Source organism: Oncorhynchus masou, chromosome 22 (assembly GCF_036934945.1).
Source record: "Oncorhynchus masou masou isolate Uvic2021 chromosome 22, UVic_Omas_1.1, whole genome shotgun sequence".
Taxonomy (NCBI): domain Eukaryota; kingdom Metazoa; phylum Chordata; class Actinopteri; order Salmoniformes; family Salmonidae; genus Oncorhynchus; species Oncorhynchus masou.
The window spans coordinates 49,270,296-49,297,881 of record NC_088233.1 but is presented as its reverse complement, the minus strand read 5'-3'; the positions used below and the strand labels follow the sequence as shown (position 1 = coordinate 49,297,881).

The window sequence follows — 27,586 nt, the reverse complement described above, 5'->3', positions numbered from 1 at the left end:
TGTTGCTTGTACCTAATCTACATTGTGTAAGGATTTGAACGACATTGTGTTTTTATATTGTCCTACAGTCTGTACAGCTCAAGATCAAGAGGGGAGAGTATTGTTTGTGAAGGGGAGGGGCAGGGGGGGGGGTTGACAGGAGGATAAGCCCATGGTCCAGATGGAATGCATATACTTTATAAATTTGATTGATTGATTGATATAGCGCTGTGATTGGAGCAGACGGTAAAATGTGTTCTTGTGTCATGATTGTCTCTGTGTGAATGTAGGCTGGCACCGTGCGGGACTCCATGGCCAAATCCCTGTATAGCGCCCTGTTTGACTGGATCGTCTTCAGGACCAACCATGCCCTGCTCAACAACAAAGACCTGGAGGATAGTGCCAAGGTAAGATTTAGACCTACACTACCGGTCAAAAGTTTTAGAAGACCTACTCATTCAAGTGTTTTTCTTTATTTTTTACTATTTTGTAGAATAATAGTGAAGACATCAACACTATGAAATAACACGTATGGAATCATGTAGTAACCAAAATTGTGTGAAACAAATCAAAATATATTTTATATTTGAGATTCTTCAAATAGTCACCCTTTGCCTTCATGACAGCTTTGCACACTCTTGGCATTCTCTCAAATAGCTCCACCTGGAATTATTTTCCAACAGACTTGAAGGAGTTCCCACATATGTTGACCACTTGTTGGCTGCTTTTCCTTCACACTGCGGTCCAACTCATCCCAAACCATCTCAATTTGGTTGAGGTCGGGGGATTGTGGAGGCCAGGTCATTTGATGCAGCACTCCATCACTCTCCTTCTCAGTCAAAAAGCCCTTACACAGCCTGGAGGTGTGTTGGGTCATTGTCCTGTTGAAAAACAAATGATAGTCCCACTAAACCCAAACCATATGGGATGGTGTAATGCTGCAGAATGCTGCAGTAACCATACTAGTTAAGTGTGCCTCCATGCTTTACGGTGGGAACTACACATGCAGAGAACATCCGTTCACCCACACCGTGTCTCACAAAGACACGGTGATTGGAACCAAAAATCTCCAATTTGGACTCCAGACAAAAGGAATAATTTTCCTTTTCAGTCTAATGTCCATTGCTCGTGTTTCTTAGCCCAAACAAGTCTCTTCTTCTTATTGGTGTCCTTTTATGGTGGTTTCTTTGCAGCAATTCAACCATGAAGGCATGATTCACACAGTCTCCTCTGAACAGTTGATGTTGAGATGTGTCTGTTACTTGAACTCTGAAGAATTTATTTGGGCTGCAACTTCTGAGGCCGGTAACTCTAATGAATGTATCCTTTGCAGCAGAGGTAACTCTGGGTCTTCCATTCCTGTGGTGGTCCTCATGAGAGAGACAATTTCATCATAGTGCTTGAGGGTTTTTGCGACTGCGCTTTCAGAGTTCTTGAAATTTTCCAGATTGACTGACCTTCATGTCTGAAAGTAATGATGGACTGTCATTTCTCTTTGCTTATTTGAGCTGTTCTTACCATAATATGGCTTTTACCAAATAGGGTTATCTACTGTATACCCCCCTACCTTGTCACAACACAACTGATTGGCTCAAACACAAGTTAACTTTAACAAGACACACCTGTTAGTTGAAATGCATTCCAGGTGACTACCTCATGAAGCTGGTTGAGAGAATTCCACGAGTGTGCAAAGCTGTCAAAGGCAAAGGGTAGCTATTTGAAGAATCTCAAATAACAACAATACTTTGATTTATATTTGTTTAACACTTTTTTGGTTTTTACATGATTCCATAAGTGTTATTTCATATTTTGGATGTCTTCGCTATTATTCTACAAAGTATAAAATAGCAAAAATAAAGAAAAACCCTTAAATGAGTAGGTGTGTCCAAACTTTTGACTGGTAGTGTACACACGCACGCATTAAGACGTTCATGACACTGACACACGCACACGTTCCCTCACACACATTCTTCACACTCATGCAAGCTCTGACACACACACATACATAATATACAGTTGAAGTCATAAGTTTACGTACACCTTAGCCAAATATATTTAAACTCAGTTTTTCACAATTCCTGCAATTTAATCCTAGTAGAAATTCCCGGTCTTAGGTCAGTTAGGGTCTCCTCTTTATTTTATAACTTCTTGATACTACCCATCCCGCATGCGAGAGTGTAACGTAGCCTCAAACTAATTAGCATAACGCAGCGGACATAAATCTTCCTAGAAAATTTTCCTATTCATGAAAATCACAAATGAAATATATTGAGACACAGCTTGGCCTTTTGTTAATCACTGTCATCTCAGATTTTAAAATATGCTTTACAGCCAACGCTAGACAAGCATTTGTGTAAGTTTATCATGGCATAATGCTATGGCTAGGCTCTGCTAGCATCAGGCAACATTTTCACGAAAATAAGAAAAGCAATAAAATTAAATCATTTACCTTTGAAGAACTTCGGATGTTTTCACTCAGGAGACTCCCAGTTAGATAGCAAATGTTCCTTTTTTCCAAAAATATTATTTTTGTAGGCGAAATAGCTCCGTTTGTTCTTCTTCTTCTGAGAAATCGACCAGAAAATGCAGAAACGCCAAACTTTTTTCCAAATTAGCTCCATAATATCGACAGAAACATGGCAAATGTTGTTTAGAATCAATCCTCAAGGTGTTTTCACATATATTTTCGATAATATATCCATCGGGACAATTGGTTTCTCATAAGAAGCAATTGGAAAAATGGCTACTTGTGTACTTTACGCAAGATTTTCTGCCGGAGCCATCATGTGACCACTTGCTAAATGTGGTCCCTTACGGCTATTCTTCAACATAAAGGCGTAAAAAAACGTCACAATGCTGTAGACACTTTGGGGAATACGTAGAAAACGTAAGCTCATTCGTAGCTCATTCACAGCCATATAAGGAGTCATTGGCGTGAGGCGGTTTCAAAAAATGTGGCACTTCCTGATTGGATTTTTATCTGGGTTTCGCCTGTAACATCAGTTCTGTTGCACTCACAGATAATATCTTTGCAGTTTTGGAAACGTCAGAGTTTTTTCTATCCAAAGCTGTCAATTATATGCATAGTCGAGCATCTTGTCGCAACAAAATATCCCATTTGAAACAGGAACCTTTTTATCCAAAAATGAAAATACTGCCCCCTAGTTATAAAAGGTTTATTTTAAGAATGTGAAATGTCAGAATAATAGTAGACAGAATTATTTCAGCTTTTATTTCTTTCATCACATTCCCAGTGGGTCAGAAGTTTAAAAACACTCTATTAGTATTTGGTAGCATTTATTTTTTTTAAACTTTGGTCAAACGTTTTGGATAGTCTTCCACAAGCTTCCCACAATAAGTTGGGTGAATTTTGGCCCATTCCTCCTGACAGAGCTCATGTAACTGAGTTAGGTTTGTAGGCCTCCTTGCTCGCACATGCTTTTTCAGTTCTGCCCACAAATTGTCTGTAGGATTGAGGTCAGGGCTTTGTGATGACCACTCCAATACCTTGACTTTGTTGCCCTTAAACCAAAGTATGCTTGGGGTCATTGTCCATTTGGAAGACCAATTTGCGACCAAGCTTTAACTTCCTGACTGATGTCTTGAGATGTTGCTTTAATATGTCCACATAATTTTCCATCCTCATGATTCCATCTATTTTGTGAAGTGCACCAGTCCCTCCTGCAGCAAAGCACCCCCACAGCATGATGCTGCTACCCCCGTGCTTCACGGTTGGGATGTTCTTCGGCTTACAAGCCTCCCCCTTTTTCCTCCAAACATAACGATGGTCATTATGGTCAAACAGTTATATCAGAACAGAGGACATTTGAGAGGACCTACGATCTTTGTCCCCATGTGCAGTTGCAAACAGTAGTCTTGCTTTTTTATGGCGGTTTTGGAGCAGTGGCTTCTTCCTTGCTGAGCAGCCTTTCAGGTTATGTCGATATAGGACTCATTTTACTGTGGATATAGATACTTTTGTACCCATTTCCTCCAGCATCTTCACAAGATCCTTTATTGTTGTTCTGGGATTGATTTGCACTTTTCGCACCAAAGTACATTCATCTCTAGGAGACCTTCATGAGCAGTATAACAGCTGCGTGGTCCCATGGTGTTTATACTTGCGTACTATTGTTTGTACAGATGAATGTTGTACCTTCAAGAATTTGGAAATTGATCCCAAGGATGAACCAGACTTGTGGAGGTCTACAATTTTTTCTGATGTCTTGGGTGATTTCTTCTGATTTTCCCATGATGTCAAGCACTGAGTTTGAAGGTAGGCCTTGAAATACATCCACAGGCACACCTCCAATTGGCTCAAATGATGTCAATTAGCCTATCAGAAGATTCTAAAGCCATGACATAATCTTCTGGAATTTTCCAACCTATTTAAAGGCAAAGTCGACTTAGTGTATGTAGTTAATTATAAGTGAAATAATCTCTGTAAACAATTGTTGAAAAAAATTACTTGTGTCGTGCACAAAGTAGATGTCCTAACCGACTTGCCAAAACTGTAGTTTGTTAACAAGAAATTTGTGGAGTGGTATATATTAACTTTCGACTTCAACTGTACATACAAATATAACACACACACACACACACAAACATTACACATGGTCTGACGCTAGGTAAAGCCCTGCCTTATCTCAGCTCACTGGTAACCATAGCAGCACCCACTCGTAGCACACGTCCCCAGCAGGTATATCTCACTGGTCACCCTCAATGCCAATTCCTCCTTTGGTCGTCTTTCCTTGCTGTTTTCTGCTGCCAATGACTGGAATGAACTGAAAAAATCTCTGAAGCTGGAGACTCATATCTCCCTGGTTAAGCACCAGCTGTCAGAGCAGCTCACAGATCACTGCACCTGTTCATAGCCCATCTGTAAACAGCACATCTATCTACCTACCTCATCCCCATACTATATTTATTTATTTATTTATTTATCTTGCTCCTTTGCACCCCAGTATCTCTACTTGCACATTCATCTATGCACATCTACCATTCCAGTGTTTAATTGCTATATTGTAATTTCTTCGCCACCATGGCCTATTTATTGCCTTACCTCCCTTATTTTACCTCATTTGCACTCACTGTATATAGACTTTTTATTTTATTTTGTTCTACTGTATTATTGACTATGTTTTGTTTGTTTATTACATGTGTTACTCTGTGTTGTTGTATGTGTCGAATTGCTATGCTTTATCTTGGCCAGGATGCAGTTGCAAATGAGAACTTGTTCTCAACTAGCCTACCTGGTTAAATAAAGGTGAAATAAAATAATAGATTCGCTCTCTCGCTCTCTGTCTGTCTCTGTCTGTCTGTCTGTCTGTGGCTCACTCACACACACATCATTTCATCACAGGCCAGTAGAATTCGTCACGTTTTTGCACTGTGGTGAAGTTTGCGTAGGCTGTGTGTTCCAGCAGGGCTCGGAGTGTAGAAAAACCAGAGGAGATTGTTAGCTGGCATGCTAACAGACGTTACGCTAACAGACCTTTTCTTTTCTAAACCTAACCTCATGTCTAGCTCTGTTGACCTCTTTCTTTTGGTCTGTGGCTCTATTTAAAGCTCTCTCTCTCTGTGTTTCTTTGTTTCTGTTATCTGTACTGAATATGTTTCGCTCTGTCTCAGTTTGGTGTGTACTGGAGTTGCATCATTTTTGCTGCGTGTGGGTGGGGGAGGGGTCACCGTGGCAGCTGACTGGCTTTGCCCAGTGGGCATGGAAAGGATTAGATCACATTTGCATCTCTCCTCCCAAATGCGTGCGTGTGTTTGTGTACACATGTGTGCCCAGAAAATTGAGGCAGATGGCACGATGGCCTCTTCTGCTTGTTTTGGTGGTGCTCAACAGACGCGCGTGTGTGTGTGTGTGCTCGTGTGTGTGTGGGAGAGCAGATGAGGGTAGATTTAGACAGCTGTGGTTTGGGGCAATGTTAGAGGCACTGTTGTGTCCCTTAGCCCTCCTCTGTCCAACAGTGCTGTCTGATGTGCTCAGCCAGACCGCTAGACTCTTGAGACGTAAGATATTGGAGCAGAGTTGAGCATCCATCTGTCACTCACAATTTGTCATTCCCCTGTCTTTATTGGGCCTTATAAATTGTATGCTTTTCATGAGGCCTGCATAGAGAGAGCAGGGTGGCATAGACAGTGACATATGATGCCCCGTTATTCCATTATGTCAGGGCTATGTAGGTTTTGATGGAAGGTTCATCAAGAGCTCATTGTCTTTTTTCTAGATGGAGTATTATGTATTAAAATGTTTAATATTTGATCGATGCCAAATTAAAGTGAACTCTCTCTTTCACTGCAGATTCTTTCAATTGGAGTGCTGGACATCTTTGGCTTTGAAGACTACGAAAACAACAGCTTTGAGCAGTTCTGCATCAACTTTGCCAACGAGAGGCTCCAACACTACTTTAACCAGCACATCTTTAAGCTAGAACAAGTAAGGTCTTGCTCTCTCTGTGTGTGTGTGTGTGTGTGTGTGTGTGTGTGTGTGTGTGTGTGTGTGTGTGTGTGTGTGTGTGTGTGTGTGTGTGTGTGTGTGTGTGTGTGTGTGTGTGTGTGTGTCAGTGCTTATGGACCACACTTCAGGTCAACAACAGAATAAAGCACGTTCAGTCATACAAGTTTTAACTGTTGTTTGGACTACAGTGTTTTGTGGACAATAAAGTCTCCTATTCAATCCAATGCTGTGACTGTAGAAATAGAAGCTGCGAGTCTACCCATCATGAAATGTTGACTTGAATGCGAGTGTCCATTCTAGTAATTATGTATTTCTATAGTTGTGACTTATGGCTCTTTAGCTGAGATGTGTGAGCACTTAACCTGAAAGCAGTGACTGGTCTGCCTGTTTACAAGTTCCACAATGGCTACTGTGAGGTGTGTTGTCATTTCCTTTCTATAGTACCCTCACCTTGGTCTTATTCGCTGGACACACAATCGCTCACACCCGGCCGTTGTGTGTGTTAGCTGTGTTAGCGTCATACTGTGTGTGTGTGCATACATGTATGTCTGAGCTTCAGAGTGGGTGTGTGTTCGTCTCACTGCATTGAATTTACTCCACATTCCACAACATTATGTTTATAGATGACTTCTCCAAAAATGATAGGGCTTTTTATCGCTTCAGATTGAAACCGTAGATGAAAACCACGTAGAATGAATAGTGTTGTGAAAAAGGGCTATTTCTTCATCGTCGGAAGGAATGCAGTGAAAGCATGGTTTACGAGGTCTGGAATTTACGCACTCGAGGTTTCCAGGCGGGGTGTTTTGATTTGGTTTTGATGAGGATATTTTGGCCCTCTTGGCTACCGACTCGAGTAACGCTGCCTGTCTCCCCTCTGTCTGTGTTTACCACTTTATAATGACCTGGAGATAGGCTTGTTCTATTCATGTTTTGTCTGCATGGTGTTTATTGTTTTGGTTTATGTCCCATTTAGCCGATTAAGGCTAGCGCCCCAGTGCTTGGCTTATGAGGACTTTAGAGTTTGTTAATTTAATTATGGCATACTAGGAGAACTTTTGAGTGTGGTACGTTTCTTACTCAAGTTCTGTGTGTTTTAAATTTCTTATGCAGACTTTTCAGTGTGGTAAGTTTCTTTCGCAGACTTTTGAGTATTTTCAGTTGCTTATGTAGGGCCTTACCATATCCACGTTGCGGACTGAATCACAGAATCCAGACGGAATTCAACAATATTCAAAAATATACTTGGTAGGAAATCAACTAAATTGATTGAACTTATTAGAAAACGTATTCATTTGAGCATAAGACAGTTTATCATGAGACATTAAACAAAATGTGTCAGCGATTCATATTTCCCTGCGACCTTCTGAACAGGTAGTGGCCGTGTCTGTGACGCTTGTGTATGTCGACCATTTGTGCAGCCGTTAGCGATGATGCTAACGATAACCTTCTTGTTGAGATGATCCCAAAAACCTTCTAAATGAAATGTTATTTTACGAGGTAAACTATGCCTACCTGGCAGGATGATATCATGATTATTTGCATCAATCCAGTGGCCTTTTGTTTTGCAAACTCTGTGATCACATGTGCGCTACAGAAACCCCGCTGACCAAAGAATGGTCTCTTGCTGGTGCGCACTTGAATTAACTACACTCAACATTTTTTCCTGATGTGGTTTAAGCATTATTGTGGACTTAGAACATCCAATTCATTTTTATTTTTTTTATCTGTACCAGGAAGTATAGTTCATCCAGCCTAGCATTAATTCTATGGTGCATGTTTTTATTTATTTATTTTTTATTTAACCAGTGCCCGTATCCACAAAACATCTGAGTTGTAGTGCTGATCTAGGATCTTTCCATATAATATTATTTATTATGATCTAAAAGTCAGAACCGATCATAGATCAGCACTCCTACTCTGAGACGCTTTGTGGATACAGGCCCTGGTCCCATTGAGATAGGAATCTCTCTTTCAAGGTAGTCCTGAGTCCTTTCGCTGCTGCTTGTCATTGCTGTGACTGGTCATTTGCATCAGAACCTGTGTCAGTACTGTTACCACTCCATGACTCACCACTTGCACTAGTGCACGTATCTACTAAGACACTGCCATTACAGTGAAATAGCAGGGCAGAAAGGACACACACCCACACACACACACACAGCTGCTAAGTGGTTGCGCTAAAGCAGGACCTTTTAGATCCACTCTTCTGGCAATTGATCAATTGATTTTGTCTGTAATTGTCTTTGAGTGTTGTTTTCATATCTAATCAGGTAATCATTATTTTACCTTAGGTCTTTCCCTCTTTGTCTAAGTGTAGAATAATGTATGTGTGGTTGAATCTCTCTGTTCTGTTTCAACCATCGCTACACTGCATGTAGGGCTGTTGCGGTGACCTTATTACCCCCACATTGACGTCATGAAGTCAGTCAAATTCCACTTGATTGTTTAGTCATGGTAATTAGGCATCTACAAGCTCTTATGCTGCTCATGGTCATTAGTAGGCTACCAAACGTGTTAACTGCCTGGTGCTCAGCACTCTATTGTCCCTCTAATCACTCTGACATCAAAGCAAATGTAATAAAAAATATAATCAAACACTTCATGTTGCCCAACATTTCTATAAAATCAGAGTGATGGCCTCTATTAAAAAGAGGAGGATCCCATCAGCTTTCTATAAGCTAGGCCTACCATATTTATTTCTCAACTCTCCTAATATTAAGCACATTGCTTATCACTTGTGAATTATATATTATCACTTGTGAAGGATGTCCAGCGTAAGGCAAGAAACGATGCCTTTTTTTTGTTGTTGACTTTTTCGAATCATAGTCGCACACCTCATGTAGCCTATCCCATAGGCCTATATATGTTTTGATAAGGTTTGTATCACAACTAAAGTGGCCAGATAACTTAAAATGTAGCACATTAATCCACTTTACAAGGGGTGTAGAGCCAAACTGGCATACATGAGCAGTGTGTGAGTTTCAAGTTTGGGGAAGATAATTTTCACCATAAAAAAAATGCACCTTTTATAATAAAAGCATTACCTACATAATTGCGTTTACAGACCCTTTTTGATAATGGTGTTTTCCCGGTAATGGAACATTTGCGCTTATAGCCAAATGCTGTGTGCGCATTGCTGCGCTTATAATGTGAAGAAATAGTCTAATAGGACATCACATTTTAAGCTAAACTTTGTCAGCCTCATTGCGTAAAAATGTTTTTTTTTTATGCTAGTGGTTGTATTAATTTGGGTTTTATCGCATCCCACAACTGTCCCAGACTATGTTTGGAATATTTATTTCTCGCACAGAATGGAATAGGTTGACTTTTGTACTGTGGGGGATAGTAGATTGACATAGGCCAGTGCTTTGGCTGTTCGTTAGCCCTACTCATCTTGTTGGCTGACAAAAAGTAAATGTGGACAGTTTTTCCAATATCTTCAATATGCACCTCGGAATTGGATAAGGATACGTGAGTTGCATCCCCAAAGTGTCTTTCTTCACTTGTAGCCTGTGAGAAAGACCCGATCATGTGATGGAGAGCAATGTGAGTGAGAGGTGCTTCCGAGCACGCAGTAATCATGGAGAAGGGCACAACGGCCACTGGCCGCAAAAGGCACGGATATTTTTAGGGTGCATTACGACCACAGAAAGGGGATGCTGCCGGGAAATTCGAGGCATTATCAAGTGCTTGTCAAATTGTGAATGAGTGTTCTGTGACTGCATCAGCCCCAACTGCACGTCCTCAGTGTACTTTGATTAGCATTTAGCATGTCACCCGTGAGTAAATTAGGTCTGGAGGACCTAGGCTGTGTGATGAGCTGTCATGATGAGGCCTGAGACACTTGAGTTTTCATTAACACAGTAATTCTCTGTCTGTCTCTCTCTGTCTATCATGATGAGAAACTGATGAGCAACACTTCAGTTGTCCTTAACACAATGACATACCCTGCGCCCTCGTTCTGCAGTCAACACATCACTGATACACATGCAATACCACTGCAGTGGATGTGGTGTGCACAGCATGTTAGGTCGTCTACTCTGTCGACCACCGTAGTTCTCTCATTCTCATGGTAACCTCCTAAAACTGCTGCTGGATAGATGTACGCTGTGATCAGACAGACAGACCGTCACGGTGGCTGTCACCGCTCGTCTCCCTCTCTCCGGTCCCCGATTGGCTGTGGCAGGTCGGCGGGCGGGCCAATTGCTGTAGGAGAGGGAGGGGAAAAAAGAGCAGTGTTTTTTTTAAACGTGTGGGCTAATGTCCCTTCACTCACAATGATGCTCACATAGCCAATGCCAGCTGGTGGTTATATGTCATCTGTTTCTGTCACCTCCACTCTGTGGGCTGGGAACACACACACACACACACACACACACACACACACACACACACACACACACACACACACACACACACACACACACACACTGAGTGTTTTAGCCCAGTTTAGGGCCTTCACAGCAACTTTTGAAATGCACTAATTGCTCTTTTATCATAAAATGGAACATTTGATATGAAGTGGAATAATACAAAATGATTTTCTGAACAAATGCAGCTTGTACAGTGTTGATTAATATGAGTTCGGGTGTGAAACAAAATGTGTCATTTGTCATGGAAAACATTGTTGTGTAAGGCCTTGTCAAACATAACAGTAGCTAAAACCAACCAAGCCTTTAGTAATTCTTATGAAGTCAGTGTTTTTCTGTTAGGCCTATACTGTAGATTTTATCATCATACCTCACTTTTGGTTCTTAAACCTCTTTGATGTTAAGGGGACTTTGAGCAGTTCTGGACCGGTTCCGACTGGTGTACAAAACGCTCTGTGAATGTCGCAGGGTCCAGTACTGGAAAGCCCCATCTGCCTGCTTCCCGCTACCACCCTGTCAGCAAAGCAAAGGCATCGCATTTTCTGGCCTACCTGGACAAAGAATCGACAGAGCCCAGCCCGGGAGACGGCATATCAAATCAAAGATTATTGGTGGCGTGCACAGATTTGCAGAGGTTATCACAGCTGCACCGAAGTGCACCTGTGATAACAGAAACAACACATACACATAATCCACATGAGAGGGGACCGTTCAGCAATGTGATCGATTGTGGTTTTGTCTCGCTGTGATTATTTTCAGCCAGATTTGGCACTCTCATTGTGAATAATTAGAAAATCAATTTAGTAGAAATTGAAACACGGCCACTTTCTCTTGGTCACAGAGGGACGGAGTCACTTTTGTGTGTAAAGCGGAAGTTGTAACGACTCTGCAAACATTCTAATGGTGTGTCTGCATCGCTCAGAGGAGGCTTGGCAGAAAATGCTCTGTTGTCAGTTCTATGAAATGCAGCCAAATTGGTATTGTCACTTTAATGTGATCATGTTTGTTTTACAGTTTATAAGAAAGGTGAAATCTTATAATAAGTTATTTGTAATTTGATTGTTGCTATATTTAGAAAGCATGTCAGGTACTTCAATCCCTATTACCCCCACTTGTGTTTAATAGAAAAAAAGTTGTAATAGTTGTTTATAGTTTCATAATATTTGTATTATTTCCTTGCACTTTTGTCCTCAAAAGAGAGTACACCTCAGCAATGTATAACTATCTTCATTAGAAAAGGTGAGTTCCAGACCTTTCTAGAACAATGCCGCGCTACTCGTTATTGTTTATGGCTATCTCATGAAAATAATAACTTTTGGGTATGTCTATTTAGGCGGAAATCTAAATTTTGCCATAACATTCTGACACATAATCGGGACCTGGTCCTTGTGATGGCCAACTAGTAAGTAGGAAACTGACACTTAAGCATTTACCCCAAAAACATCACCCCGAATGTTGCTTTAAGGGGGTTCAAGTAAATTATAAGTTCACCCACAAGTTTGGCCCTGCGTAGTTATTGTTTTTTTCATATGTGAGTTTATTTTACGACAGAAGCTGTGGAGGTTAAATTGAGTACCAGGCCTTGTGTAAAGGGTTGCCAGATTCTGAATGATTTGTGTTTGTGAATAGTGGTGTGGTCATGTCCCCTCCCTCCCTCTGACGTTTGAATTACGAAAAATACAACACACTTCTAATCCCCCTCCCTTGCTCTGGGTCCCTTGCTCCAAATCCTAATCTGATAAGATCCTGATGAAATGCAAAAAATGACCTCAGATTAGTGTGTAGGGTCAATTTATTCTACTCCCCCTTGCTTGCGCTCAATCTAGGATCAGCTATCCAGTTTATCCTCCCCAAATCCTAACTTGAATTGTTAGGGTGATGACATGCAAAAATGAGTCCTAGTCCTCTTCCCCCACACTGGGCCCTCTCTCTCACCTCTCCAACCAATCAGTTACTCTTATCAGGAGCGAGTATTTGAGGGTTTACATTTGAACAGTGGCCAAAGCATATAGGACCCCACCAAATAGTATTACCCACAAGGGCCCGACTCCAATGTTTACACCGCCATGCCAATTGCTCCTTAATTTACGCTCCGTATGAAAATGATTTACAGACGTATCTGAGCTCAAAAGCACTTGACCACAGCCTCTATGCAAACAGTGTATCACATGTACGCACTCTCCTGAGATATATAGACTTCTCGCCAACTTCAAGAAATCATCTGCTCTGGTATCTGTGTTTGAAATCAGAGGGCGATTCGATCCTGCCTTTTCTATGAATAATTGTGTAAATGGAATGTCCGTGCATTCATAATGCATCACCTGCCCACTTAAGTCTGTAAACTTAATGAAATGTAAAATGGCCATCATTTTGATAGGATTTGATTAGCTTTACCGGTACCGCCTTATTCCAACCCCGTAGCTACTATTTCCGGTCAGCGAGTTCAGCTCACGCCTTGAGTACGTCATCACCATGAGTCATGTGGACCCGTCTTAAGTCCCAATCCTCTGACTCCTTCAGACCTTTCAGCTCTACAGCATGAGTACAGAGAAAGTAAACTACCCTCACTACCAGCGATAGCCTGATCCCAGATCTATTCATCCTACGTTGCCTCTTTCCAACTCCCATTGGCAAGACTGCGCTAACAATCTGGGATCAGGCTATACAGAGATGCTCCATGATTCACAATGCTGTATCTATACTGTAGCTGCTTCTAAAGGTTTAAGAATCACCATAACTTGCTCCCCAACTCACTCTACAGACCCAGTGTTCCTCCCTACACTCCAATAAACCACCCTTTCAGTTTATAGTAACGAGAGAGCGCCTGCTTCTGTCCCCTACGGCCCTGGGCCGTTAACACTGGGGCAGCCTGCCAAGTACAATACAGCATAGGATGCAGAGAGAGAGAGAGCATTGAAAAAGAGGAGAGAGTGACAGAAAGAGAGAGAGCAAGTGACCGAGAGGGGGAAAGAGACGGAGCACAGGAAGAGAGCACAAACTGCAGTAATAGATTATACGGCCATAACCCCTGAAAAGCTCTGTTGCACATAGAACTTATGTTCCCCTCTGTAATACAGGAAGGTTTAGGCCTTGATTGTTTTGCCCTGTGTTTAGTTCAGATTTGTCATGTCCCAGGTTGGAATTTCTTTGAAAATTCAAAAATTCAAAAAAAATGTTTTTGTCTTTTGTGATAGATTAACACCAGAGCACTGTCATAATGAGACGGTATCGTAATGCTTCATGATGTGAGTAAGTTGTATGTACAATGTCATGGGTATAGTTTGCCTCTAGCTGCCACTTGGGCTGAGGAATAGAAAGGCTTATTTCCTCTAAAATGCACACTAATGACTAATTTGTCATTTCTGGTTCCTTTTTTCCACAACCTCTTTTCTCTAACTACTGCATGTTAAGAAGGCTTTTCTTTGTGTGCTTGCCACATAGGGTTTAGACCGCAGAGAGAGAAAGGAAGGGTAGGCATGTCAAGTCACACACATGAAAGCATGTCCCTGCTTCAGTTGGCCACACTAGCCAGCTAGCCCTGCTAGCCGCAGAGATGGGCGTCCCGGCTAGTTCCACTTCCTGGTCCTCTGTTGTTGTGATGGTGTCTGACCCAAAGACTCACACGATGACTCCCACAGGGCTTCTGGGTCATACTACAGTAGTCGGAGAGCTCGAGGGGCTTAGAACACCCAGCTAACATACGTGACCTGCACCCCTAAACCTGTTTATCCCCCCCAACTCCACTGGGTTCCAGGTGTCATAAACTGGTGGTTTTCCAGACTTTCTTTGTGACGTTACACTGTAAAAAATCTCGCCCTCATCATTTTTTGGGGGGGGACTGTTCACACGTGGACACACTGGAGACCTTCGTTGTTTAGTTAGCGTCTGGTCTGTTTCAATGTGGCTTATGCTTTCTGTGCTTTCTTATACTTTCTGCGTCTATTGACCCATGCGTCAATCTAAGTAACATAATACAAAAATCGGCTATCAAAATCCATCAGTTTAAGCTAGAGATATCAGGTTTGGGCAATCCACAGCATCAGTCTATGCCAACCTGCCGCATTTGCGGTGGAAGGTGGCCGGGCTGCAACAGTGTTTGTCGGACCATGAGATAAAAATCTGTCTTCTCCCGAAAATGTCTGTATCATCCAATCGGCACTCATCTGAAGGTAACCCATACAAATGAAGGGTTGGAGGTAGTTTTGTGCCAACAAAATATGTGTCCAAAAAAACAAAAATATTTCCTTAGACAGATACTTCAAAACCTTAGTCAAAAAATTAATCATAAGGAATATTTTTTTTTGCCATTTATTAATGCGTTTTTATGGGCTAGTAGTAAAGACCAAACTCAATATTTTATCGAATAATCTTTTTATTAAAGAAATGTATACCTAAAGTGGTCCTAAAATAAAAAATCTAATAGCTAAATGATCCATGGTATGACCATCTTAAAACAATTCCATATGTTAGCCTAGCATACGCCTTCCAGTCGTTGTGCTAACGCTTGTTAGCAATTACGCTAGCGCTGGTTAGCAACTTCCTTCCAACTGCACGCAGAGACTTAAAAATTGTATTCACGAGTTTATCTGACTCTGGGGAAGTAGATAAAGGGCCTCATTGTCAAAATCCCAAAGTATCCCTTTAAAGTTATCAGAATGTACCATAACAAGTGTGATGAATGTACTGTTCAAACATGTTGTTTCTCTGCTGCATTCCCCAGACTTTTGACTTGACACTCACATGAATTGAATAAAATGTATTGAGTCCCAAAGGTGAAATGTTATGTGTTGGATGATTTGTGAACAACTTTTACTGTGAGCACTATTTCTGACACCACATCATTGTTGTCCCCCCCCTCCCCCTCAGGAGGAGTACAGGGCAGAGGGCATCAGCTGGCACAACATCGACTACATCGACAACACCGGCTGCATCAACCTCATCAGCAAGAAGCCCACTGCGTTGCTCCACCTGCTGGACGAAGAGTGCAAGTATGTGAGCTGTCACGTCAAAGCCGCTCTCTTTTCGCCATCCTTAAAAAAAAATTATACACCTCTGTCCTAGTTAAAGCAATACCTCAGAGCAGTTTCCTGCATTGTCACATTAAGATGTGTACTTTCTTTCCAAAACCTGTAAAAAGGGTTTGTTGAGTGTCCTCAAGCTCCTAAAAACATAGTAGTTGGGAAGGATTAGGCAGGGCCCAGAAGATGGTGCTGGTTTTATACAGATAGTGCTGGTTTTATATCTTTTGTTTGCTCTTATGGACTTCCCTTTTCAATTCAAACTACAGGTTTCCAATGGGGTTCTGTGTTCAGAGACTGAGATGGCCTCTGCAGAATGATGATTTTGTGGTCAATTAACCATTTCTTTGTGGATTTTTGATGTGTGCTTGGTGTTATTGTCTTGCTGGAAGATCCACTCGTGGCCCAGTGTCAGCCTCCTGGCATAGGCAACCAGGTTGTTGGCTAAAATGTCCTGGCACTTGGTAAAGTTCATAATGCTGTTGACCTTAGCAAGGGCCCCGAGGACCAGTGAAAGCAAAATATCCCCGTAACATCCGTTTTTGGATGACACCTGCAGTTTGAATTGAAGAGGTCACTCCATAGGCGCAGACAAATGATATCAAGGATCTGGAAAGATTCTGTATGGAGGGATGGCTTAAGATCCCTCCCAAAGTGTTCTACAATCTCGTAAAATGTTTGAGAAAATAGGCTGTGTCATTATCCCCGCAAGGGGAGGGTGGTGGAGTATTGAAATCAAATCCAATTTTATTTGTCACATGTACCGAATACAGCGGGTTGTAGACTTTACTGTGCTTGCTAATAAGCCCTTCCCAATTATGCAGAGTTAAGAAAAAAATAAGACAAATAAAAATAGTGCAAAAATGATTCATTTTTACCCCTATATTTTTTGTATTACTTATCTATTTTCTTGAGCAAATGTATTACAGTAGTATAAAATAATATAATTTTCAAAAAAATAAATTGCATACTGTATGTATTTGTATTATTTATTGTATACAGTCTTTTATTGCCAATAATTTTTGACCTGACTGTAAGTCAAACGTCTTTAGAACAAAGCCAATATAAAACCAAGTTGTTTACATTGATGGACCTACGCATTTATAGTGACCTTAGTCTCCCTACTTAGTCATCCCGCAGATTACAGACGAGATGAGGAATACAACAGGCTCTCTTCATTACTAGCGAAAAGCTTGATTGATTACAGCTTTAGTCAGGCTAACTTAAGCACATAAAAATGATACGCATTCATACGTTTGCCTTTTTGTGACACATGTACGCTTTCGCTCGCCCTTTTTAAAAGCCTCTCACACAGGCCACTTCACAATACCATCTCAATGCCACATAAATTAAAGTCAGCCATGCACACAAAAACACACAGGACCACCATGACTGGATTAGCTAAGCTAGCTAACCTAGCTATTAGCGCTGCTAACCACTTCGCCCTGAACACTCATCTGGATGTAATAACAAGTGGATGAATGAGTGTGGGGACTGCTTTCCCAGAGCCACAAGGTCAAGGAGGGATCTTTTTCCCCCTCTTAAAGGCCTCCCTCCCGGGCCCCTCACGTGATTTATTTCATCATACGGAGGAACGCGATGGTAATCATTATGAAGCAGCCCAGAACCCACTTAAGATTTCATAATTTATAGTTAAGAGACCGCAAGCTAGCTGAAGCAATCAGACTCTCTCAAGGATAGCATTTGCTTCCAGGGGCCCTACTACAGGTTAGTCCATTTATAATGGGCCAGTGACACGTTCTCTGACCCCAAGGGGAGCCAGGATGTGTCATAGCCTCCGAGGCATGTTTTAGTGTATGGTGTGTAGTTTACTTTAATAAGGAAGCGCGCTACTTTGTACAGAGCAGAGGAGTCCCATAGCATGCTTTAGTTAAAGGGCGAAAGTTTGCGACAATGTGTATGATAGAAAAAGCTGACACCAATTTACCCCGGTATACCATAGGCTTATAATTTTTGGTATACAGTTTTCAACATATTTATTTGGATAGTAAAGCTAAAACCGTTAATTTGCTTTAGAGTTCAAATGTTTCATATGAGGCGACAGAACAGAATGTCACCTTTTTTATTTGAGGGTATTTTCATATTTGTTTTACTGTTTAGAAATGAAGGCACTTTATGTACTGTATCTAGTCCCCCCATTTTTAAGGTGTCATAAGTATTTGGAAAGATCACACACAAAGGTCATACCCCCAAGACATGCTATCTTCTCACCATTACCAATGATAGGGGAGGTTAGCATTTTTTTGGGGGGGGTGTATGATATTTATGCCTCTAACTTTCTCACTCATCATTATTCATTCATGATTATCTGTTATCATGGTGGTATCCACATTAATCTAGAAGTGTTCAGAAACATTTTGTTCTTATTTATAATAAAAGTGACTCAAATGACACAAATCTTTTTACCATTCATTTTTTGGGGGGCACAACATAATCTGAAACACAAAACTAACTGCAAATGCATTCAACAAGTTGGTAGAGTCACAGGCTTGATGTAGTCATTGCATGCTAGGAATATGGGAGCAAATACTACACTTTTGACTACTTTAATACACATACAGTGCATTTCAAAAGTATTCAGACCCTTTCACTTTTTCCACATGTTACGTTACAGCCTCATTCTAAAATGTATTAAATAAAATATTTCCCTCATCAATCTACACACAATATCCCACAAGGGCAAAGTGAAAACAGGTTTTTAGATTTTTTTTGCTAATTTATTTAAAAAATAAAAACAGAAATACCGTATTTAGATAAGTATTCAGACCCATCACTATGAGACTCCAAATTGAGCTCAGGTGCATCCTGTTTCCATTGATCATCCTTGATGTTTCTACAACTTGATTGGAGTCCATCTGTGGTAAATTTGATTGATTGGACATTATTTGGAAAGGCACACACCTGTCTATATAAGGTCCCACTGTTGACAGTGCATGTCAGAAGGAGGTCGAAGGAATTGTCCTTAGAGCTCCGAGACATGATTGTGTCGAGGCACAGATCTGGGGAAGGGTACCAAAACATTTCTGCAGCATTGGCCTCCTTCATTCTTAAATGGAAGAAGTTTGGAACCACCAAGACTCTTCCTAGAGCTGGCCGCCCGGGCAAACTGAGCAATCAAGGGAGAAGGGCCTTGGTCTGGGAGTTGACCAAGAACCCGATGGTCACTCTGACAGAGCTCCATAGTTCTTCTGTGAAGATGTGAGAACCTTCCAGAAGGACAACCATCTCTACATCACTCTACCAATCAGGGCTTTATGGTAGAGTGGCCAGACAAAGCCACTCCTCAGTAAAAGGCACACGACCACCCTAAAGGACTCTCAGGCCATGGGAAACAAGATTCGCTGGTCTGAGGAAACCAAAATTCAACTCTTTGGCCTGAACGCCAAGCAGTACATCTGAGGAAACCTGGCACTATCCCTACGGTGAGGCATTGTGGTGGCAGCATCATGCTGTGGGGATATTTTTCAGCGGCAGTTACTGGTAGACTAGTCCGGATCGAGAGAAAGATGAACAGAGCAAAAGATAGAGTTCCTTGATGAAAATCTGCTCCAGAGCGTTTAGGTCCTCAGGCGGGAGTGGCTTCGGGACAAGTCTCTGAATGTCCTTGAGTGGCCCAGCTAGAGGCCGGACTTGAACTTGATTGAACATCTCTGGGAAGACCTGAAAATAGCTGTTCAGCAACGCTCCCCATCCAGCCTGACAGAGCTTGAGAGGATCTGCAGAGAAGAACGGGAGAATCTCCCCCAAATACAGGTCTGCCAAGCTTATAATGTCATACCCAAGAAGACTCAAGGCTGTAATCGATGCCAAAGGTGCTTCAACAAAGTACTGAGTAAAAGGGAAAGAATACTTATGAAAATTTGAATACATTTTAGAATAAGGCTGTAACATAACAAAAAGTCAATGGGTCTGAATACTTTCCGAATGTTCTGTATTAAATGTATTTGTCCAAATACTTCCAACACCTTCAAATGGGTGGATTTCATTTGAGCTGGAACAGGTCTGGCACCTCTCCGTTTTTGGACTGTTGCACCGGAGCCTTTTTGGCCGGATCCGATACCTCTTGTGGCATCTAAAACAATTTTCACTTTTTGCAACGTGTAAACATTTGAATTAAAGCGATCAACGTTAATTTTACGTTAACCTTATTTGAAACATTTGATTTCAAATCCAAAATGCTGGAGCATAGAGCCGAATTAAATGTTTTAGCTTCACTGTCCAAAGGAGGGTCGTCCAAATAAATATGTAGGGGAGTAGTGTAGCTCGAGATTTGTGTCAGGTTTCATAGGACTTTGTCATGCATTTGTTTCTTGTGAAGTCTGAGAGGAAGACCGAGACGTTTAAAGATGATATGTTGCCTGTCAGTAAATACCCTGGTCCCAACTCTGTGTTGTCATGCATGACCACAGGAGTTAGCAAGGCAGCACAAACTGATCTGGAACCAGGCTAGTCAGATCTCTATCCCATGGTATCCCATCCTACAGTCCTTATATTAATGAATTAACCCTTTTAAATTACCCCCCCCCCCTCGTTTGTTCCTTTAGTTTTCCCCAGGCCTCTAACCAGACCCTGCTGGACAAGTTCAAGCGGCAGCACGAGGGGAACAGCTACATCGAGTTCCCCGCAGTCATGGAGCCGGCCTTCATCATCCACCACTACGCCGGCAAGGTCAAATACGGGGTCAAGGTAAGGACTGCTGACGTGATTTCATGATGGCAACATGTGTCCTTAGATCAGTGTACTCACCTGTCGACAACACAACATTCTCAACAACAGGTCATGCCACATGGCAGCCTGGCTTTGTTAACTGATGATTGCCCTTGACACAAGCCTAAATGTGCTCCTGGACCTCTAATAAGACCAATGAAATATTCTGTGCCAGAAAAAGTGGAACTAGGTATGTAGCTAGGTACTTCCCTTGAGAGAAAATCAATCCCAAATTCTCAGCAAAAGAGAAATGCAAATTCCCTGCAAAAAAATGCATTCAGTGATCAGTTATGACACTATGGTATTTGCCCTGGCCTTGCACCATTCTTCCATTCTTTGAGTCATTTGTCAGACTTCTCAAACATACACTTAGTGTACAAGACATTAGGAACACCTGCTCTTTCCATGACATAATGACGTAGACATAGGGTAAATCCAGGTGAAAGCAATGATCTGTTAATGATGTCACTTGTTAAATCCACATCACTCAGTTTAGATGAAGGGCAGAAGGATTTCTAAGCCTTTAGACAATTGAGTTTTATTTTTTATTTTACCTTTATTTTACTAGGCAAGTCAGTTAAGAACAAATCCTTATTTTCAATGACGGCCTCGGAACAGTGGGTTAACTGCCTGTTCAGGGGCAGAACGACAGATTTGTACCTTGTCAGCTCGGGGATTCAAACATGCAACCTTTCGGTTACTAGTCCTACGCTCTAACCACTAGGCCACTAGTGAATGGGCAAGACAAACCATTTCAGTGCCTTTTGAACGGGGTATGGTCGTAGGTGCCAGGCGCACCAGTTTGACTGTAGAATTGCAACGCTGCTGGGTTTTTCCTGCTCGACAGTGTGTGTATCAAGAATGGTCCACCACCCAAAGGACATCTAGTGAACTTGACACAACTTTTGGACGCATTGGAATCAACATGGGCCAGCATCTCCGTGGAATGCTATCTACAACTTGTGGAGTCCATGCCCTGACGAATTGAGGCCGTTTCGAGGGAACTCTATATTAGGAGGGTGTTTTTAATGTTTTGTACGCTCAGTGTAGACCATAGGTATAGTTACAGAAAGGAAACCAGTCCTCTTGTTGTTCCATTGACCTGTTTTGCAATTTGAATCAGATTCACTGCCCAGTTCCCTGCTGTGTTTTGATAAAAAGCTTTATATATGCTGGAGGGGTGATATTTGTTATCATATTGTATATAGGGCCGCCCATCTCACATATCAGTTGACAGCTACCCAGCATGTATGCATTAAACGTGTTAGTAATATGTAATATGTTAGTAATATGGTTGATAATGAACACAGCTGGTACATGGTAAGCCATGAGTGTAAAAAAAAACACCAGTGGAGAGAGAAAGTACATGGAATTGTGCATGTGTGTGTGACGTCAGTGCTATTAAACAAATATTTTCCCGCCGCAGTGTTTTGCATTCTTAAGTAAAGGGCATAGTATTCTCTTGCACGATGAAATAAAATATGAAACAAATCGTATTTACGTTATCGATGTTCTCTCCTTAAAGGCCCAGTGCAGGCAAAAACTTGATTTTCTTATGTTTTATATATTTCTACACAATGAGGTTGGAATAATACTGTGAAAATGATGATAATGCCCTTTTCGTGTTCAGAGCCGTTTGAACAAGGACACATTTGCACTCGGTTTTGGTTTCGAGCTCATAGGTGAGCCATGATATAGTCATAGGTCTTACACAAAGTGTAGCTAATTATGTTGCCAAATCCTTGCCAGTTCAATCCACCTCAGAGCCATCCCCTCCATTTGGTATTAGTCGATTCATAGATTTACTGTAGTAGCTCATAGATTTACAATTAGTAGAATGAACACCCAAGCGTTCAATTAATAGACGCTTTTCATTAACTGTTTTTCTTAAAATTCTTTGTATGTTTGTACTGGCAATTCTGCTGCTAAAGTATGGTGTAGCTTATGTCTATTATCTGTATACCTATAGTTGATCTAGTTGATAGATCTGTATACTATCTCCCCCCCCCCATGCAGGACTTCAGGGAGAAGAATACGGACCACATGCGTCCGGACATCGTGGCCCTGTTGAAGAGCAGTAAGAACGCCTTCATTTGTGGCCTGATGGGCATCGACCCCGTGGCCACCTTCCGCTGGGCCGTGCTCAGAGCCTACTTCAGAGCCATGGTGGCCTTCAGGGAGGCTGGGAAGAGACACACCGACAAAAAGACTGGTGAGACTAGCGCTGTTACAGTGACCGTGTTACTGCCACACCTGGGGGGTCACGAGTCGTGACGGCAGTCAAATTCCACGTGACCGTTTAGTCACAGTAATTAGGCTTCTCCAAGTTCTGACGCTGCTGATGGTCATTAGTAGCCTACCAAACTCGCTAACGGCCTGGTGCTCAGCACTCTATTTTTCCTCTAATCACACTGGCATCACTGCAAATGTGATCAAATATCTAATCGAAACACTTCATGAGTGCCCATGAGCTCAGTGAGAAAAGAGTTTTGATGGCCTCTTAAAAATCAGCTTTCTATAGGCTAGGCCTACTATATTTATTTATCAACTTTCCTAATATTACGCACCAGTGTTGATTTTATCATGTAAATCTTGGTGGGGCAAACAACAACAAAACATTGGGATGCATGGCAGCAAAGCCACTACACAACACTAAACAATACATTAATTGCACTATAACTGTGACAAATGGTGCCCACAAACATTTAGGGCCTAAATAAAGCTGTCCCAACTGCAGAGCTTTCTTTTCAGCACCGTGGAGTGAATCCTTACCTCTGCTACACCTGGCTATCAGCAGAGCCTTGTCTGACAGTGAAACAGTTGATTCAGCCCCGTTTACTGCCTTTTAAAAAGATAGCTGATATGGCCCACTTGCTTAAACAAATGTGGTTTCTACTGACAGTTGAGATGTACAAACTATGGAATAAGGGGAGCGGATAAGAGGCTATCCGTAATTTTGATTAATGAGCGAGCTAGCGACAGAATTCAGAACATGGGCCGTTCTTACAGTATTCTCCCTGTACACCAAGTCAGAATCGTAGGATAAATAAAGGGGGGCATATAAGTAGGGAATGAAAGCTCTTACAATATTCGATGATTACATTTCTCTAAAACAGGCTATAGGCTACATGTGCATCACCAAGTCAGAACAGTAGGCTAAATTATGTGTGGGGAAAGGGAAATTATTAGGGTTAGCTACTATGGGCTAGTAACAGCTTACTACACAACATACACTTAGTATTACTTTCTTAGCTACAGAATACATGTCTCCCTGGCATATTACATAATTTATGCAGAAGCATACAATACTTTTTTGGACTCACCTCACAGGAAGGTGGTGCGGCGGTCCTTCTTGTGGTCAAATGTTGTCATCAAAGTCTGGCATTCTCGGGATTTTCTGGTGCTTTCAAGACAAGACAAAGACAAAGACAAAAATAAAAGGTTGAATCATGACATCAGTGATCTTCAGACCAGAGCTCTCGAAAGACAATTGAGTTCCCGACTTGGAATTCCGAGTTGGATGACTGTTCAAAAGTATTTTCCCAGTCGGTGCTCGTTTTTGTTCTGATTCCCAGTGTTCTTGTACTCACTTAAGTCTGAGATTTCACAATTCCAAGTTTCCAGTTGATATTGAACAAGGCAGAAGTCATGCAGGATTGACAGCATGGCCAATATATTCAATATTTTCTGGCCCATGGTGTTGCATGTGAATGTTTATCCTTTTAAGCTTGGAAAAAGACCCTTAAACCCAGACTTGGACCACACACCCACTCCACTGAATAGCAGACTAGTGATTGCCTTGCAACACTTGCAGTTAGCTGCTGATTCCTTCCAAACCACTCATTGTTGAATTTGTGATTTCCAACTTGTTGTGTAATGTCTATTTCCAAATGCCAATGAGCACAGATACGTTTTATCTGTATTTTCTCTTTATATGACAAGGATCGAAAAAAAATTGTCAGTAGATTGTCGACTTGATTCATGATGATGACTGCTTGTCTAGCTTGCTAGCTAATATTTTGAAAGTATGATGTTGACATGATCAGTCCAATCAAAGCTACGGTAGATATAACGTGATATGACATAATTTTATCTGTGGCCAATGACCTTGAGCCTTCTTGGATGGGCACTTCTAATGTAACTCTATGGCACCACCCAAGGGGCTTAAATTTTCAAATTCTCCCCATATGTTTTGCAGTGATGTAGTGTCCCCATGAGTGACAAAACACTGAGCATATCACTGCGTAACTAGAGAACATTGCCAACCCCTATGCTCAGAATTTTCTGCTGGCTGCCTCACCACCACAGAAAGCACTGAGCTAGGCTGAAACACCTGCATTTTGGAGCTGCCTTACTCAAGACCATGTTTGTATGTGGCTTCATTAACTCAATTATTGTTTTTTAAATACATTATTTGCAAACTGATATGTGACACAAAACACACACAAAAATTTTTTATCAAAAGTTTGGACACACCTACTCATTATAGGTTTTTTATTTATTTGTACTATTTTCTACATTGTAGAATAATATTGAAGATATCAAAACTATGGAATAACACATATGAAATCATGTAGTATCAAACAAGCAAAAAAGTAGCCACCCTTTGCCTTTGAGGACAACTTTGCACACTCTTGGCATTCTCTCAACCAGCTTCATGAGGAAGGTCACCTGGAATGATTTTCAATTAGCAGTTGTGCCTTTGTTCAAAGTTAATTTCTGGAATTTATTTCCTTCTTAATGCAATTGAGACAATCAGTTGCGTTGTGACAAGGTAGGGGTGGTATACAGACAAAAGACCTATTCGGTAAAAGACCAAGTCCACATTTATGGCAAGAACAGCTCAAATAAGCAAATAAGCCTTCATGGTCGAATTGCTGCAAGGAAACCACTACTAAAGGACACCAATAAGAAGAAGAGACTTGCTTAAGCCAAGAAACACGAGCAATGGATACTATACCAGTGGAAATCTGTTCTTTACTCAATGAGTCCAAATGTGAGATCTTTTTTGTTCCAACATCCATGTCTTTGTGAGACGCAGAGTAGGTGAACGGATGATCTCCACGTGTGTGGTTCCCACTGTGAAGCATGGAGGAGGTGTGATGGTGTGGGGATGCTTTGCTGGTGACACTGTCTGATTTATTTAGTTTTCAAGGCACACTTAACCAGCATGGCTACCACAGCATTCTGCAGCGATACGCCATCCCATCTGGTTTGGGCTTAGTGGGACTATCATTTGTTTTTCAACAGGACAATGACCCAACACACCTCCAGGCTGTGTAATGGCTATTTGACCAAGGAGGAGAGCGATTGTGTGCTGCATCAGATGACCTGGCCTCCACAATCCCCCAACCTCAACCCAAATTGAGATGGTTTGGGATGAGTTGGACCACAGAATGAAGGAAAAGCAGCCAAGTGCTCAGCATATGTGGGTACTCCTTCAAGACTGTTGGTAAAAGCATTCCAGGTGAAGCTGGTTGAGAGAATGCCAAGCGTGTGCAAAACTGTCATCAAGGCAAAGGGTGGCTATTTGAAGAATCTTAAATGTAAAATATATTTTGATATGTTTAACACTTTTTTGGTTACTACATGATTCCATATGTGTTATTTCATAGTTTTGATGTCTTCACTATTATTCTACAATGTAGATTATAGTAAAAATAAAGAAAAACCCTTAGTGTTCTGAAACTTTTGACCGGTGGTGTATTTTATCAAATGTCTTTAGTGGAACCTGAATGTCTGGAAGACCAGTTAAAGGGTCAGGCATATATAATAGCATGTCATCCACATAGAGTGAAACTTTATGCTGTAAGCCCCCTCTTCAAGTATCTTTGGTGTTATTACGTATTGCTATGGCTGAAGGCTCAACTGCGATGGCAAACAGCTGAGGGCATAGAGGACAACCCTGTCTTGTCCCACAGTAAAGTTGGAAATAGAATGAAAGGTTATTATTTGTGCGCACTGTAGCTATAGTGGAGGAGTAAAGGACTTTTTTCCAGGCCATAAAACTGGGACTGTATCCAAATTGTTTGAGAGTATAAAATAGACAATCAAACCACCCAATCAAACGCCTTATCATCATCAAGGGGCGGCAGGGTAGCCTAGTGGTTAGAGCGTTGGACTACTAAACGGAAGGTTGCAAGTTCAAACCCCCAAGCTGACATGGTACAAATCTGTCGTTCTGCCCCTGAACAGGCAATTAACCCACTGTTCCTAGGCCATCATTGAAAATAAGAATTTGTTTTTTTAAATTTTACCTTTATTTTACTAGGCAAGTCAATTAAGAACAAATTCTTATTTTCAAATTCTTAACTGACTTGCCGAGTTAAATAAAGGTAAAATAAAAAATCAAGTGATAACAATATCTCTGGAGTGTCAGATGAAAAGGAATTATTAAGTATATTATATAGACATCAAATGTTGAGAAAATAATGATACTTTTTTATGAAACCAGTTTGATCTGGAGATTTAAGGGAGAATTGCAATGTAAAGATACATTCTAAGATGATTTCATGCCGTTTTGAGTCAGTCCTTCGACTGACTCAAAACGGCATGAAATCATCTTAGAATGTATCTTTACATCGCAATTCAGTAAGAAATTGGCCTATATGAACCACACTCAATGTCTCATTGCTGAGGGTAAAGAGTTTGAGGGGAATGATTCCTCAAATATGGAAAGCAAGAGAGGAGAGAGTAGATCTTTTATTTTTTTATTTCACCTTTATTTAACCAGGTAGACAAGTTGAGAACAAGTTGCGACCTGGCCAAGATAAAGCAAAGCAGTTCGACACATACAACGACACAGAGTTACACATGGAGTAAAACAAACATACAGTCAATAATACAGTATAACCTGTTGAAACTCTGGGGGCGCTATATCATTTTTGGATAAAAAGACGTGCCCGTTTTAAGCGCAATATTTTGTCACAAAAAGATGCTCGACTATGCATATAATTGGTAGCTTTGGAAAGAAAACACTCTGACGTGTCCAGAACTGCAAATATATTCTCTGTGCGTGCCCTAGA

At 41.3% G+C, this 27,586-nt stretch overlaps 1 protein-coding gene across 10 annotated transcripts in view; it reads left to right on the top strand.

The window, feature by feature from the left end:
- The window catches only part of myo9ab (myosin IXAb), a 215,046-nt gene that overhangs the window by 132,949 nt on the left and 54,511 nt on the right, over window positions 1–27,586 (top strand). For all 10 annotated transcript variants that reach the window (XM_064930471.1, XM_064930470.1, XM_064930469.1 and 7 more), the window contains 5 exons: window positions 270–386; window positions 6,290–6,424; window positions 15,682–15,803; window positions 20,399–20,540; window positions 22,578–22,773. In XM_064930471.1, coding sequence (XP_064786543.1) covers window positions 270–386; window positions 6,290–6,424; window positions 15,682–15,803; window positions 20,399–20,540; window positions 22,578–22,773 — 712 coding nt within the window. The remainder of the gene's footprint in view (window positions 1–269; window positions 387–6,289; window positions 6,425–15,681; window positions 15,804–20,398; window positions 20,541–22,577; window positions 22,774–27,586) is intronic.